The 17,229-nt window shown below is 44.8% G+C and overlaps 1 protein-coding gene across 2 annotated transcripts in view; it reads left to right on the top strand.

Moving 5' to 3' along the window:
- MBOAT2 (membrane bound O-acyltransferase domain containing 2) overlaps window positions 1–16,676 on the top strand; it is a 312,770-nt gene extending 296,094 nt beyond the window's left edge. For both annotated transcript variants that reach the window (XM_069728064.1, XM_069728065.1), the window contains exon 13: window positions 15,959–16,676. In XM_069728064.1, the coding sequence (XP_069584165.1) occupies window positions 15,959–16,181 (223 nt within the window). In that variant the 3' untranslated portion in view covers window positions 16,182–16,676. The remainder of the gene's footprint in view (window positions 1–15,958) is intronic.
- The last annotated feature ends 553 nt before the right edge of the window (window positions 16,677–17,229 follow it).

Genomic DNA, 17,229 nt, shown 5'->3' with positions numbered 1-17,229 from the left:
GCATTTGGATGATCCAGAGGAGTTTTGGGAGAATGTCCTATGGTCTGATGAAACCAAACTGGAACTGTTTGGTAGAAACACAACTTGTCGTGTTTGGAGGAAAAAGAATACTGAGTTGCATCCATCAAACACTATACCTACTGTAAAGCATGGTGGTGGAAACATCATGCTTTGGGGCTGTTTCTCTGCAAAGGGGCCAGGACGACTGATCCGGGTACATGAAAGAATGAATGGGGCCATGTATCGTGAGATTTTGAGTGCAAACCTCCTTCCATCAGCAAGGGCATTGAAGATGAAACGTGGCTGGGTCTTTCAACATGACAATGATCCAAAGCACACCGCCAGGGCAACGAAGGAGTGGCTTCGTAAGAAGCATTTCAAGGTCCTGGAGTGGCCTAGCCAGTCTCCAGATCTCAACCCTATAGAAAACCTTTGGAGGGAGTTGAAAGTCCGTGTTGCCAAGCGAAAAGCCAAAAACATCACTGCTCTAGAGGAGATCTGCATGGAGGAATGGGCCAACATATCAACAACAGTGTGTGGCAACCTTGTGAAGACTTACAGAAAACGTTTGACCTCTGTCATTGCCAACAAAGGATATATTACAAAGTATTGAGATGAAATTTTGTTTCTGACCAAATACTTATTTTCCACCATAATATGCAAATAAAATGTTAAAAAAACAGACAATGTGATTTTCTGGATTTTTTTTTCTCAGTTTGTCTCCCATAGTTGAGGTCTACCTATGATGTAAATTACAGACGCCTCTCATCTTTTTAAGTGGTGGAACTTGCACTATTGCTGACTGACTAAATACTTTTTTGCCCCACTGTATATATATATATATATATATATATATATATATATATATATATATATATATATATATATATATATATATATATATATATATATATATATATAATATGTGTGTATATGTATGTATATGTATGTATGTATGTATATATATATATATATATATATATATATATATATATATAATATATATTGTAGGGATTTCACTCACTCAGCTGCGACGGCTGACACTCAGGATACGTGTTCCTTTAAAGTTCACTGGGTTTATTGCTTCATAAACCATGTGGCAAACAGAAAACAAATAGCCTTTGGTTCAGGTAAAGAAAAACAAGTGTCCAGTTCATCCGGCTCAGTCCTGAAGCCGTAACACACTCAGGAGGGTTTCACCTCCACACATACCTACCTGTGTTAAGCATTAGGCTTTCTTTTATATGTCTAACCACACCCAGAACCCATCACGTGACCAGACATGTGGTTGTGACATCACCACAGGTCCTGAAACACATATAGGTAGCCATGGTTACATCACAGCAACAAGCCATCTATAAGACACATATCTCCCATCGATTAGACATCCTTTAGCCACGCTACATACCTCCCCCCTCTGCCTAAAGCCGTGGGGCTAGGCACTTTCTCCCACTAGACAAGGGATTCTTGACAGGGCATCAGCATTACCGTGCAGCTTTCCGGCCCTATGTTCCACATGGAAACAGAAGTCCTGCAGGGCTAAGAACCAACGGGTGACCCTAGCATTTCTACCCTTCGTTTCCCTCATCCACCTAAGTGGGGCATGGTCGGATATCAGTCTAAATTTACGTCCCAGCAAATAGTACTGTAATGTGTCGACTGCCCATTTTATGGCCAAGCACTCCTTTTCAACGACTGAGTAGTTCTTTTCAGACGAGGACAGCTTCCTACTCAGAGAACAGGATGCTCCTCTCCATGTAGTTCTTGGGAAAGGACTGCTCCCACCCCAACATCTGAGGCATCTGTCTGAAGAATAAACTCTTTCTTGAAGTTTGGGGCCATCAGAACGGGTTGCTTACATAAAGCCTCTTTCATTTCTTGGAAGGCTGAATCTGTTTCTTCGGACCACTTAACCATTACTGATTTTGTCCCTTTTAGCAGGTCAGTCAGAGGCGCCGCCATTGTGGCGAAGTTTGGGATGAACCTCCTGTAATATCCCACGATTCCCAGGAAGGCTTTAACTTGCTTCTTGGAAACTGGTTTTGGCCATGTTTGAATTGCCTCCACTTTACTGATTTGGGGTTTTATTTCTCCATGACCCACTATGTATCCAAGGTACTTAGCTTCTTCTTTACCCAATGCACACTTCTTCGGGTTTATTGTAAATCCGGCCTCTCTTATAGCATCAAACACCGCTTGGACTTTCTCCAGATGACTCTCCCAGTCCGGGCTAAAGATGACGATATCATCTAGGTACGCAGCAGCGTATGCCTTGTGGGGTGCAAGGACTCTATCCATAGCCCTTTGGAAGGTGGCCGGAGCTCCCTGTAGGCCAAATGGCATCCGGACATACTGGAAGCATCCATCTGGTGTAGAAAACGCCGTCTTCTCCTTGGCTTCCTGTGCCATGGGGATCTGCCAATACCCCTTCGTCAAATCCAAGGTGGTTATGTACCTGGCGGGCCCAAGCCTTTCGATGAGCTCATCAACTCGGGGCATGGGATATGCGTCGAACTTGGAGACCTCATTCAACTTCCTATAGTCGTTGCAAAATCTCCACTCCCCATCAGGTTTTGGGACCAGGACAATTGGGCTCGACCAACCGCTCTTGGATTCCTCAATGACTCCAAGCTTCAACATACGCTCCACTTCCTTGGAGACTATTTCTCGACGGGCCTCAGGAATTCTATAGGGCTTCACGTTCACGCGCACATGGGGCTCTGTCAGGACCTCATGCTCTATGACCTTCGTGTACCCAGGCAACTCGGAAAACAGGTCCCTGTTTTTCTGGCGTAACTCCCGGCATTGCTGTTTCTGGGACTCCGATAGCGTCTCCGCTATAGTAACCGCTCCAACCTCATCTTCTGGGTTGCTTAACAACGATGGAGTTACTGTCGGCTCTCTATCTTGCCACGGCTTGATAAGGTTGACATGGTATACTTGGAATGGTTTCCGTCTTCCTGGTTGGTGAATTTTATAGTTTACTTCACCAAGTTTCTCGACAACCTCATATGCCCCTTGCCATTTGGCCAAGAACTTGCTTTCCACTGTCGGAACTAACACAAGAACTCGGTCTCCCGGATTGAATTGCCTCACTCTTGCAGACCGGTTGTAGACCCTGGCCTGAGCTTCTTGTGCTTGGAGAAGGTGTTCTTTCACGATAGGCATCACCTTTGCAATCCTCTGCTGCATCAGGGCCACATGCTCAATGACGCTTCTGTGGGGCGTGACTTCGGCTTCCCAGGTTTCCTTGGCTATATCCAGGAGTCCTCGTGGATGTCGGCCATACAGAAGCTCAGACGGTGAGAAACCTGTGGAGGCCTGTGGAACTTCACGAATGGAAAACATCAAATAGGGTAAGAGACAATCCCAGTCTCTACCGTCTTTCTCTATAGCTTTTCTCAGCATGCTCTTCAGTGTCTTGTTAAATCTCTCAACAAGGCCATCTGACTGGGGATGGTACACCGAGGTCCTCAACTGGGAGATTTTCAGGGCTTTGCATAGTTCCCTCATCACCTTGCTCATGAAAGGTGTCCCCTGGTCAGTCAGGATCTCCTTCGGCAGACCTGTCCGGGAAAAGACATGGACCAACTCGCGAGCTATACTCTTTGAAGAAGAATTTCTCAAGGGAATTGCCTCAGGATAGCGTGTGGTGTAGTCCAGGATGACTAATATATACTGATGGCCCCGGGCTGATTTAACTAAGGGACCGACCAAGTCCATGGCAATTCTCTCGAATGGCACCTCAATAATGGGCAGTGGCACAAGGGGGTTCCGGAAATGAGGAGTGGGAGCAGTTAGCTGACATGTAGGGCAGGACCTGCAATAGTTCACTATTTCCCGGTGGCACCCAGGCCAATAGAACCTCTGCACAACCCGTTCCTGCGTTTTTTCCACCCCTAGGTGTCCACCCAAGATGTGTGAATGGGCCATGTCCAACACCTTCCGTCTATATGGACCCGGCACTACCAACTGCTCTACCAACTCCTCCCTTATTTTCGTGACCCGGTACAACAACTCCCTGCTCATTAGAAAATGGGGAAATCTTGTGTCTGCCCCCGGCTCCTGTACCACCCCGTCAATAACTGTGACATTATTAAAGGCTTCCCTCAGAGTGGGGTCCCTATGTTGGGCAGTCCCAAAATTTTCACCGGATACCTCTAACTCCAGAATGTCAGATGCAGGGGACACTTCCTCCTCATCTCCAGCCAGGACACAAAAAGGAAATCTGTCTGACTCTGGGTGTGGCACCACCCTTCCCGGGTTCACTGGTTCCCTACTCTTGCTAGGGAGCTCAGAACCTTTCCCCCACAAATCCCAAAACAAACAGAAATCCCGGCCAATAATTATAGGGTGCAACAAGTCCTGAACGACGCCGACTATGTGGGACTCCGTGCCACATGTCGTTTCAATGTTCACACTGGCCACAGGGTAGTCCTTTGCATCACCATGTATGCACCGCACTCCGACCTTCTTTCCCGGGAGCAGGTGGAGAGGAAAAGTGGCCCTCACCAGGGTCACTAGGCTCCCCGAGTCTAACAGTGCCGTTACTGCTTGACCGTTCACCTTCACGGGACATGCTTGAGGTCCCTCGTTGGGCGGAGAGTTCACACTGCAAGCTGGATACGCATAGTATGAACAACGGCGTCCCATGCTGCAGTCCATCTGCTCAGTGGTTTGGGAACAACGGGCAGCTATATGTACTGGCTTGTGGCACCTCCAACAAATAATATCACCCGTGGGGACCTTGGGCACCACCTCCCCCGCCCTTTGTGACCTTGGACGCACCACCCCTTTTTGGGACTCAGCTGCCTTCTGGGATCCCCAGTACGGCATGGGCTGCCTCCCGAAGGAGCCTTCCAACCCTTGGTACCTCTCAACCAGTCCGATCAGCTCGTCGGCATTCTGGGGATCACCCTGGGCAACCCAAGACTGTATAGGCCTCGGGAGGGAATGGACAAACCGATCCATCATCACCCGTTCTACCATCTGTGCAGGCGCAGAGGACTCTGGCTGCAGCCATTTCTGGACCAGGTGCAACAGATCAAACATTTGGGAACGAGGTGGTTTGTCCCGGTGATAGCCCCAGGAGTGAACTCGCTGTGCCCTGACAGTCAGTGTCACCCCCAAACGTGCGAGAATCTCGGCTTTCAATTTGTGATACTCTTTGGCATCCTGCAAGGTCAAATCATAGTACGCCTTCTGGGGTTCTCCCGTCAGGTATGGCGCAAGTACCTCTGCCCACTGCTCTGGCGGAAGTTTTTCCCTCTCAGCGACCCTCTCAAACACCGTCAGGAAGGCCTCAACATCATCCCCGGGAGTCATTTTCTGCAATGCGCGTCTTACCATTTTCCGGACGTGGGTGTCATCAGCCAAACCTGGGGTTGGGGCGCTCGCCTTGCCCTGGATGGCGGTTGCCAGAAGCTGCATCTGCTGCTGATGCTCCTGCTGGCTCTGCTGCATCTGCTGCCATTGCTCCTGCTGGCTCTGCTGCATCTGCTGCTGGCTCTGTTGTAACTGCTGCCGTTGCTCCTGCTGGCTTTGTTGCATCTGCTGCCGTTGCTCCTGCTGGCTCTGTTGTATCTGCTGCATCAACAGCATGTTGGTCTCTTGCTGCCTTTGCTCCTGCTGGCTCTGCCTTTTCTCCTGCTGTGACTGCATCTGGACCAATTGTTTCAGCAGGTCCTCCATTTTCTCCGGCAATGCTTGCTGGCTTGCAACAGCCTTGACCCAGGACATTCAAAATAAACTCACGTCTCCGCTGGGAACGCTGCTCGCACGTCTACCACCAATTGTAGGGATTTCACTCACTCAGCTGCGACGGCTGACACTCAGGATACGTGTTCCTTTAAAGTTCACTGGGTTTATTGCTTCATAAACCATGTGGCAAACAACAGAAAACAAATAGCCTTTGGTTCAGGTAAAGAAAAACAAGTGTCCAGTTCATCCGGCTCAGTCCGGAAGCCGTAACACACTCAGGAGGGTTTCACCTCCACACATACCTACCTGTGTTAAGCATTAGGCTTTCTTTTATATGTCTAACCACACCCAGAACCCATCACATGACCAGACATGTGGTTGTGACATCACCACAGGTCCTGAAACACATATAGGTAGCCATGGTTACATCACAGCAACAAGCCATCTATAAGACACATATCTTCCATCGATTAGACATCCTTTAGCCACGCTACAATATATATATATATATATTGTATAATATTTCCGTACACAATGCGGATGACTCTGCCGCTCTATATAACACCACAATAGCTGTAGCTCTGTAATCAGTTGCCCCTCTCACACATACGAAGGCTCACAAAATCAACAGACAGCCCTGGCACAAAGAACCAAGGAACTAAGGCGAGCTTCCAGGGCTGCTGAGCGGAGATGGAAACTATCCCACTCCAATGAGCACTCAATCGCATTCAAACAGTCCCTCACTACTTTCAAGACCACACTCACCTCAGCTAAACAAACCTACTTCTCATCTCTCATATCCTCCCTGTCTCACAACCCTAAACAGTTATTCAACACCTTCAATTCTCTCCTCCGTCCTCCCTCCCCACTGCTCTCAGCTGAAGACTTTGCCTCATTTTTCAAGCAGATGATTGATAACATCAGAGACAGTTTAGGTCAACAACCCCCAGAGCCCTTCTTCCCAACTTCCCAGCCCTCCACCTCCAAAACCAACTTCTCCACCATCACAGAAGATAGACTCTCCACTCTGCTCTCAAGATCGCATCTCACCATCTGTGCACTTGACCCGATCCCATCCCACTTCATCCCAGACCTCGCCACAGTCTTCATCCCAACCCTAACCCATCTCTTCAACCTATCACTAACTGGTGGTTTCCCCTCAAGCTTTAAACTTGCCTCAATCACACCTATCCTCAAAAAGCCCTCTCTTGACCCATCCTCTGTATCTAGCTATCGCCCTATATCACTTCCCCCTTTGCTTCCAAACTACTGGAACAACACGTCCATCTTGAACTGTCCTCCCATCTCTTCTTGCTCCCTCTTCGACCGCTTAGTGTAGGGTCACATTGCGTTAGTGCAATCCGTTTAGCGCTAGCGCTAGCGGATTGCGCTAATGCAATGTTTTTAAAGGGTCGCGTTTCGGGGTCGCGTTAACGTCCCCGCTCTCGCAGATCCCCGATCTGCGAGAGCGGGGAACGGACCTCGGGCGCGCCGCGGACGCTGCAAGCTGGTACATTGCGGGCAATGGGAGCGCTAACGGACGCGTTGCATGGCGTTAATTTCGCCGTGCAACGCTGTCCGTTAGCGCTCTGACCAAAACGCAATGTGACCCCAGCCTTACAATCTGGCTTCTGGTCACACCACTCCACTGAAACTGCCCTAACTAAGGTCACCAATGACCTCTTAACCGCCAAGAGCAAGCGACACTACTGTCGTCCTCCTACTGGACCTGTCCTCTGCCTTTGACACAGTGGACCATTCCCTATTATTACACAGACCCTCTCATCCCTTGGCATCACAGACTTGGCCCTATTCTGGATCTCGTCATACTTAACTGACCGGACTTTCAGCATCTCCCACTCGCACACCACCTTCTCACCTCGCCCCCTATCTGTCGGAGTCCCGCAAGGTTCAGTCCTAGGGCCCCTGCTCTTCTCCATTTACACCTTTGTCCTGGGACAGCTCATAGAATCTCATGGTTTTCAGTATCATCTCTATGCTGATGACACACAGATCTACCTCTCTGGACCAGATATCACCTCCCTACTAACCAGAATCCCTCAATGTCTGTCCACTATTTCATCCTTCTTCTCCGCTAGATTTCTGAAACTTAACATGGACAAAACAGAATTCATCATCTTTCCCCCTTCTCACGTGACCGCCCCAACGAACCTATCCATTACAGTAAACAGCTGCCCACTCTCCCCAGTCCCACAAGCTCGCTGCCTCAGGGTAATCCTTGACGCTGATCTCTCCTTCAAACCACATATCCAAGCCCTTTCCACTTCCTGCCGTCTTCAACTCAAAAATGTTTCACGGATCCGTACGTTCCTAAACCAAGAATCTGCAAAAACCCTATTCCATGCCCTCATCTCCCGCCTTGACTACTGCAACCTCCTGCTCTGTGGCCTCCCCTCGAACACTCTCGCACCCTTCGAATCTATTCTAAACTGTACTGCCTGACTAATCCATGTGTCCCCCCGCTATTCCCCGGCAATATTCTGGTCAGTAATAGGGCTAACACTCCCCCCTGATGAATCGGAGATGAGGAAACGCGTCGGGAGGCACATGGTGACAGTCCAGGGCCATTCAGTACTAGAGGGTCAGATGTGGACTGCCCTTGTTAGAACGCGAGTCTCTGGGGGGCAACCAGGGTTGACTAGGGACCCTGAGGGTCAGAACCAGGACTCCTTGAGACCGGTAACAGGAACCATTTGAATATGGATTGATAGATGACCTCTCCCGTTGCATCATAAAATGGCTGAGACTGTTCCTTATTTATTCCATTTATGATCCAATATACTGATTTATAGACCTTTGGACTATTTATTACAAAGCTGTTCATTAACTGTTCATTTTTTTTGGAGCAAGGTCACAGGTTTTGTATAGGTTTCAATATCTAGAGGCCAATTTTTTCTGGACTGACTATCATCTATCTTCCTGTATAGAGGGTGTACCATGTTTATTTTTGTTTGTGTGTCCTATATCATCTAGTTTCAGTTGGATGACCTATTTTTAACACATTGATTTTGGTGTAAAAATTTTAACACTTTTGATTAAAGGTTACGGTAAGTTTTTTTTAATATTTCGCTCTTTCCTTCTTTTCTCATTTGCATTGGTGATTGGAATATTTAGGGGTGGAATTTAAGCTTCCTTCCCTCTGCTTTTTTCTCACAATACTTACAAACTAGAAAGCGGTGGTCGGTCTCCTAAACAACGAGCTGGAAACAAAAAAGAAAACTGTTAATAGCTCAAGAAAGGTTGTAAATTTTATTAAGCAGTAAATTGCAAAAATGTTTTTTTCTTGGTAACCGCGCCATAAATAAAAAAAATTTGTGCAATGTTAATTGCCATAAAATTATTTTTTGGGATTTGTGGTGCCCTAAATAAAAGGTATTTCTATCTTGTACGTTTATGGCAAATCCATGTCTATCTCAAGATTGGGGCCCCTTTGCACATTGTTCAAGAATGAGGGGTGGCTGCGCACGCACTTCTCTCTCTACTCATTTGTATGTGAATTTAAAAAGAAATGGCGAGTAAGCATCTTCAGCAAATTTCGGAACTCCCATACAAATGAAGGGAGAGAACTCCACATCTCCAATTACAGAGGTGCCCAACAGGGTCCTGTGCTCAAGTTTCATGTGGGTCCAAAGCAAGATGGGAATAGTAAAGGGAATCTATCATTTGGTTTTAGCTATGTAATCAGAAGGCAGCATGAAGTAGAGGCTGAGACACTGTTTTCAGCGATGTGTCACATAGTAGGCTATTGTTGCATACAATCAGTGTTTTATCAGCAGGAGATTATCACTGCCGGACTAGCTGCCCAAGGTCCTCCTGGTCTGACCACGCCCCCAGCACTGATTAGCAATTTACTGTCTATTATTATACCAAAATATAGATTCAAAAAGCAGAAATAGCCAATCTTAGCCAGAAGCATTCTGTACTTGCTTCTCTATCAATAATAAACAACCTATTACCGATTAGTGGACAAGTCCATATAGCTACAACAATATGAGTACTAAGTACCCACAGACCACCATATCACACTGTTATAAAATCAATAAAGTTTATTGAAAATAAGTTAAAAATAGTACATCCTACCATATGAAATTTATCAAAGAGAATTAGTCAAAAAATTCCATGAGCTGCAGAAAAATCGCATCCAGCCATGTCATGTCAAGCATAGAAATGCAAAATCTATTACAATCACTAATCACACATATAAATACAGAGTTCCCAACACATCCTTTAAGGATAAATACAATATCTATTGTTCCTGGATGATGAGAATTCAATGTGCAATGTGAAAATCAGCTAGTAAATGAATCATGCTTACCCATGGTTTGTGCTCTGCTGCCCAGGAACGCCCCGACGCGCGTTTCGCCCGTGCTTTTTCAAGGGGAGTGTGTTCCTACCCCCACCTTACCTCGTTAAATACTCCCTGAAAAACAAGGCCAGCCAGTAATATGTTCGCATGTCGAGACACTACCGCCAAATTCCCAGCTGCATCGGCTCCGGTACTCATTTCCGGCGCGCGCTAGAGGAAATCCCTCTCAGACGTCATATGACGCGCACCGGAAATCTGTGGAGACCTTTGGCAACGCAGGGAAAAGAAGGCGAGTGACTGCGCATGCGTATACCGGCGCCATTTTCAAGAAGCCCTGTAGAGGATGCCATGTCTGCGTGCCCTTATACCAAAAAAGGGGGGGAAAGAGTGCGCCTGCGCATACCTGCGCCTTCTATGAATAGAAAAAGACATATATCTATCTATTTGTGCCGCGCCAAGCAGAGCAGCCCAAGATATAGACACCCCCTATAGGTATGCACACAAAAAAAGGCCCTTTCCTCTCAATTTTACCCCAAGACCAATCCATATGGGGGAATAATACATGATTTTGAAGGATCGCCACATATTCTCATCATCCGCACAAAAGAGAAAATTAATTTCATACTATAATGCACAAAAACCCTCCTAAAAAATGTACATGTGCCATAGAATATCGTGATACCACAAAAAACATACCACATATTACATATATTAACCATTCCAAGAATAAATAACGGCTCTATTCCCAGGGGATCCAGAGAAGGAAATCACATAATAAAATATGGACATCCTCCTCCAAGAACCCCCAGGAAAAAGCCCACATATATAACATAACCCACATTACATCCCTATAGAACATCCACCATAAATTGTGAATATACACAAAATATCATGAACATATATAATTAGTTTATCCATATTAGATGTACAATCACCATAAATATTAACTGTGCATGTAAACATTGTCCCATTTATTAAATTTATTAAATATTCATTCTCTTGTTTCTTCCTCTGTGCTTCTGCTTTTTGTGTACAGTCCTTCTTCTCATGTGTCCACCCAGAACGTTACCCATGATATAAATGCAAAAAATTGTCGAATGTGCTTGATAAATCAATATCCCCATGCTTGATAGACTCTCCGGGGTGTAGAAAATGAACGAGGTAGGGGGGAAAAAAGAAAAGTCACAAATAATTCTTCTTTCGGTGAAGATCGATCACAGGAACTTCACTCATAAGCAAGAGATGATCCTACTACTAAAAATAATTAAATAAACAAAGAAAAATTAAAATACGGAACCACACATAGAAAAAGTTAAAAAACAGGGATTACAAGAATGGTACAAAGCTGATTTTTTCGTTCAGTCCATCAGGGGACATAGTGCCCAATTCGACAATCCACTTGGATTCAGTTTGGGCCAAAATCTGTTTGACATTTCCTCCCCTAATGCCACAGTGGACCCTATCAATTCCCTTGACCTTAAATCCTCTCGGATCAGACTTGTGGTATACTTTGAAATGTTTCGGTATTGTTTTCAGCAGTGAAAGGTCATCCACCTCCCCTGCCGCAATGATGTCTCGCACGTGTTCTCTGGTCCTGATACGCAACTCTCGTGACGTCAATCCAACATAAGCTTTATTACAGGGGCAGACAGTATGGTATATAACATACGTTGTACTACAAGAAATATAGCTGGTGACCGCAAAAGAACGAGTCCCATCTACTGAGGAAAAAGAGTTACCCCTCACTATGTTACCTTTCTTGCATACCAAGCAATCTCCGCATGGAAAACATCCACACCTCTGTTTGCCCGCACCAAAAGGATTTTTACTTGGGGCCGTGTAATGACTTCTGACCAGGTAGTCCTTTAGATTCCTGCTGCGTCTAGCAGTCATCAAAGGAGCAGATGAAATTTCTTTTTGTAATATCGGGTCAGTCATCAGTACCGGCCAATGTTTGGTAAGGATCTGTCTAATTAAGTGCCAACGACAATTAAAGGTGGAAATAAATCTGGTTTTAAAATTAACCTCTTTATCTTTCTTAGCCGTAACAAGAAGTTTCTCTCTTGGAGTACTCTTTGCTCTACAATAGCCATGTCCAATCATTCTCTTGCTATAGCCCCTATCTAAAAATCTCTCCTTCAGATCTTGGGCCTGTGATTCAAACCTGTCTATGGTAGAGCAAGTACGTTTTATTCTCAAGTATTGACCGATGGGAATCGCTTTCTTTATTGCATGTGTATGTGAAGAAGCTGCGTGCAACACAGAGTTTACTGATGTCTCTTTCCGAAAAACATCGGTTTGAATGGTACCATCCTGATCTACAGAAATTGAAATATCCAAAAAATCTATCATTCTCTTTTCAATCCTATGGGTGAGTTTGATATTGTATGGATTTTGATTCAGTCCACCGATAAATCTTTCAAAATCAATCCTAGATCCATTCCAAAAAATCAGCAGATCGTCTATGTACCGGAGCCAGCACTGCACATGGTCGGCGGCACACGCACCGTCACAATGCACAACCTCCCTCTCCCAATATCCGAGAAAGAGGTTGGCATACGACGGCGCGCATGCCGCACCCATGGCAGTGCCGCGCTCCTGCAAATAGAAACGGTCCCTGAAAGTAAAAAAATTATGTCTTAAAACAAAATCCAACAATTCCAAAATTAACTCGATCAAAAGATGGATTTTGGAATTGTTGGATTTTGTTTTAAGACATAATTTTTTTACTTTCAGGGACCGTTTCTATTTGCAGGAGCGCGGCACTGCCATGGATGCGGTATGCGCGCCGTCGTATGCCAACCTCTTTCTCGGATATTGGGAGAGGGAGGTTGTGCATTGTGACGGTGCGTGTGCCGCCGACCATGTGCAGTGCTGGCTCCGGTACATAGACGATCTGCTGATTTTTTTGGAATGGATCTAGGATTGATTTTGAAAGATTTATCGGTGGACTGAATCAAAATCCATACAATATCAAACTCACCCATAGGATTGAAAAGAGAATGATAGATTTTTTGGATATTTCAATTTCTGTAGATCAGGATGGTACCATTCAAACCGATGTTTTTCGGAAAGAGACATCAGTAAACTCTGTGTTGCACGCAGCTTCTTCACATACACATGCAACAAAGAAAGCGATTCCCATCGGTCAATACTTGAGAATAAAACGTACTTGCTCTACCATAGACAGGTTTGAATCACAGGCCCAAGATCTGAAGGAGAGATTTTTAGATAGGGGCTATAGCAAGAGAATGATTGGACATGGCTATTGTAGAGCAAAGAGTACTCCAAGAGAGAAACTTCTTGTTACGGCTAAGAAAGATAAAGAGGTTAATTTTAAAACCAGATTTATTTCCACCTTTAATTGTCGTTGGCACTTAATTAGACAGATCCTTACCAAACATTGGCCGGTACTGATGACTGACCCGATATTACAAAAAGAAATTTCATCTGCTCCTTTGATGACTGCTAGACGCAGCAGGAATCTAAAGGACTACCTGGTCAGAAGTCATTACACGGCCCCAAGTAAAAATCCTTTTGGTGCGGGCAAACAGAGGTGTGGATGTTTTCCATGCGGAGATTGCTTGGCATGCAAGAAAGGTAACATAGTGAGGGGTAACTCTTTTTCCTCAGTAGATGGGACTCGTTCTTTTGCGGTCACCAGCTATATTTCTTGTAGTACAACGTATGTTATATACCATGCTGTCTGCCCCTGTAATAAAGCTTATGTTGGATTGACGTCACGAGAGTTGCGTATCAGGACCAGAGAACACGTGCGAGACATCATTGCGGCAGGGGAGGTGGATGACCTTTCACTGCTGAAAACAATACCGAAACATTTCAAAGTATACCACAAGTCTGATCCGAGAGGATTTAAGGTCAAGGGAATTGATAGGGTCCACTGTGGCATTAGGGGAGGAAATGTCAAACAGATTTTGGCCCAAACTGAATCCAAGTGGATTGTCGAATTGGGCACTATGTCCCCTGATGGACTGAACGAAAAAATCAGCTTTGTACCATTCTTGTAATCCCTGTTTTTTTAACTTTTTCTATGTGTGGTTCCGTATTTTAATTTTTCTTTATTTAATTATTTTTAGTAGTAGGATCATCTCTTGCTTATGAGTGAAGTTCCTGTGATCGATCTTCACCGAAAGAAGAATTATTTGTGACTTTTCTTTTTTCCCCCCTACCTCGTTCATTTTCTACACCCCGGAGAGTCAATCAAGCATGGGGATATTGATTTATCAAGCACATTCGACAATTTTTTGCATTTATATCATGGGTAACGTTCTGGGTGGACACATGAGAAGAAGGACTGTACACAAAAAGCAGAAGCACAGAGGAAGAAACAAGAGAATGAATATTTAATAAATTTAATAAATGGGACAATGTTTACATGCACAGTTAATATTTATGGTGATTGTACATCTAATATGGATAAACTAATTATATATGTTCATGATATTTTGTGTATATTCACAATTTATGGTGGATGTTCTATAGGGATGTAATGTGGGTTATGTTATATATGTGGGCTTTTTCCTGGGGGTTCTTGGAGGAGGATGTCCATATTTTATTATGTGATTTCCTTCTCTGGATCCCCTGGGAATAGAGCCGTTATTTATTCTTGGAATGGTTAATATATGTAATATGTGGTATGTTTTTTGTGGTATCACGATATTCTATGGCACATGTACATTTTTTAGGAGGGTTTTTTTGCATTATAGTATGAAATTAATTTTCTCTTTTGTGTGGATGATGAGAATATGTGGCGATCCTTCAAAATCATGTATTATTCCCCCATATGGATTGGTCTTGGGATAAAATTGAGAGGAAAGGGCCTTTTTTGTGTGCATACCTATAGGGGGTGTCTATATCTTGGGCTGCTCTGCTTGGCGCGGCACAAATAGATAGATATGTCTTTTTCTATTCATAGAAGGTGCAGGTATGCGCAGGCGCACTCTTTCCCCCCCTTTTTTGGTATAAGGGCACGCAGACATGGCATCATCTACAGGGCTTCTTGAAAATGGCGCCGGTATACGCATGCGCAGTCACTCGCCTTCTTTTCCCTGCGTTGCCAAAGGTCTCCACAGATTTCCGGTGCGCGTCATATGACGTCTGAGAGGGATTTCCTCTAGCGCGCGCCGGAAATGAGTACCGGAGCCGATGCAGCTGGGAATTTGGCGGTAGTGTCTCGACATGCGAACATATTACTGGCTGGCCTTGTTTTTCAGGGAGTATTTAACGAGGTAAGGTGGGGGTAGGAACACACTCCCCTTGAAAAAGCACGGGCGAAACGCGCGTCGGGGCGTTCCTGGGCAGCAGAGCACAAACCATGGGTAAGCATGATTCATTTACTAGCTGATTTTCACATTGCACATTGAATTCTCATCATCCAGGAACAATAGATATTGTATTTATCCTTAAAGGATGTGTTGGGAACTCTGTATTTATATGTGTGATTAGTGATTGTAATAGATTTTGCATTTCTATGCTTGACATGACATGGCTGGATGCGATTTTTCTGCAGCTCATGGAATTTTTTGACTAATTCTCTTTGATAAATTTCATATGGTAGGATGTACTATTTTTAACTTATTTTCAATAAACTTTATTGATTTTAGAACAGTGTGATATGGTGGTCTGTGGGTACTTAGTACTCATATTGTTGTAGCTATTATTATACATAGACAGCTGTGGTGTGGGTGGTGGCAGTTTTCTGAGCTCTGCTACATGCTATGTCTAAAAACTCTGATTACTGAGAGCAGCAGTTGTGATACAATCAAAGTGATACATGGTTGGAATCAGGGTCTCTTTACCTGCATCATGATGCTTTCAGATTACATGGCAAAATCTGGTGACAGATTCCCTTTAAATATTTCTCTTTTGTATGTTGCTCTATTCTAACAACGCCCCTGTCATCCGTTTCAGCTCCTGGTACTACTGCCTACACTTCTTCTGCATATTGGTGCTGCTAATGTTGCCAGCCCGGGCAAGGAAAAAGGAAAGGACTGAAAAGGAATCCATTGCTCCTCCGCTGGAAAAAGTGAATAAAGAAGGAAACAATTCTGAACACAACAGCCATGCGACCACAAACAATAACAGCAGTCAGCGGGAAGAGACAGCCTGGAGGCGCCCCAGCGCCCCGCAATGACCCACAGACAATATTTTATATGTTTTTACAATTCCATTTTTAGAACCTCCGATCGGTTTGTGAATTGTGCACAGGACAAGATGGTATTACAAAAACATATGTAAGGATAGCACTGCAAGGGAAGCTCGTTGACCCCACAATGCCATGCCATGTGGGCCTAGCCTTACAATATTTCCATTATTTTATAATGGGCACTCAGGACTTGTAACATACGCTCTTAGGACCATGTTATGTGTATGTTCCTTTTAACGAACGTATGATGTCTCCGGGCGTTGCAGGGGTTAACAATTTGGGCACAAATAGCAGAGATCCGTAAAAAAAAAAGGTTTCCGAACCCTTTGCCTTAATCCCTCTGTCTCTCTATCGCTCTACTGAATGATTTCACAGCGGTGTTGTGGGCTTGGGTACGAGTAATCGTCCGATTCATGGTGCTGCCAAGAAGGGTAGTAAAAAAGAAAAAATAAGCAGTATTCTAATAAAAGTCATATTAATCACGTTTAGAAGTCCACCTCGATGTAAAAGTCGGGCAACTTTTCTTGTCTAAAACATGGCAGCCGTGGGATGAGGCCGCTGTCGGTGTGACCATGAGGATCGCATTTCTAGGGTGGTGGATGTGGGAGACCGGCGCCGCGTCACTCTGTTCTAACGACATGGTGTGACCCGGAGTAGAAGTGGAACTTCTCGATTAACCTGCTCCTTCTGTCTTTTTACGTTTCCATAAAATATCTTTCCAGTTTTTGTTTTTTTTATGAAGATGTGTGTTGACTTAATGTACACAGCAGGTAACTCATTGGGTCTCCTTTACCAAAATGGTCTAAAAGAAACAACTTTTTTTTTTTTTGGCCCATAGGATTTTTAAAGGGGATTTAATATTGATTGGTTACATTCACACTCCCCAGGTCCTGCACTGCCTCTCCAACTCTGCCCCGGTCCAACGCTAAAGTGATGATGTCACATACACAATACATGAGGCCACTGTGGTGCAGTCAATCAATGGGCTCAGCGGATTTTACCGTCCACATTTGCATCAGCACTGATGCCAGCGATT

Source organism: Ranitomeya imitator, chromosome 5 (genome assembly GCF_032444005.1).
Source record: "Ranitomeya imitator isolate aRanImi1 chromosome 5, aRanImi1.pri, whole genome shotgun sequence".
Classification (NCBI taxonomy): Eukaryota; Metazoa; Chordata; class Amphibia; order Anura; family Dendrobatidae; genus Ranitomeya; species Ranitomeya imitator.
Note: the sequence above shows the minus strand (reverse complement) of the source record. Positions and strands in the feature narration are given on the sequence as shown.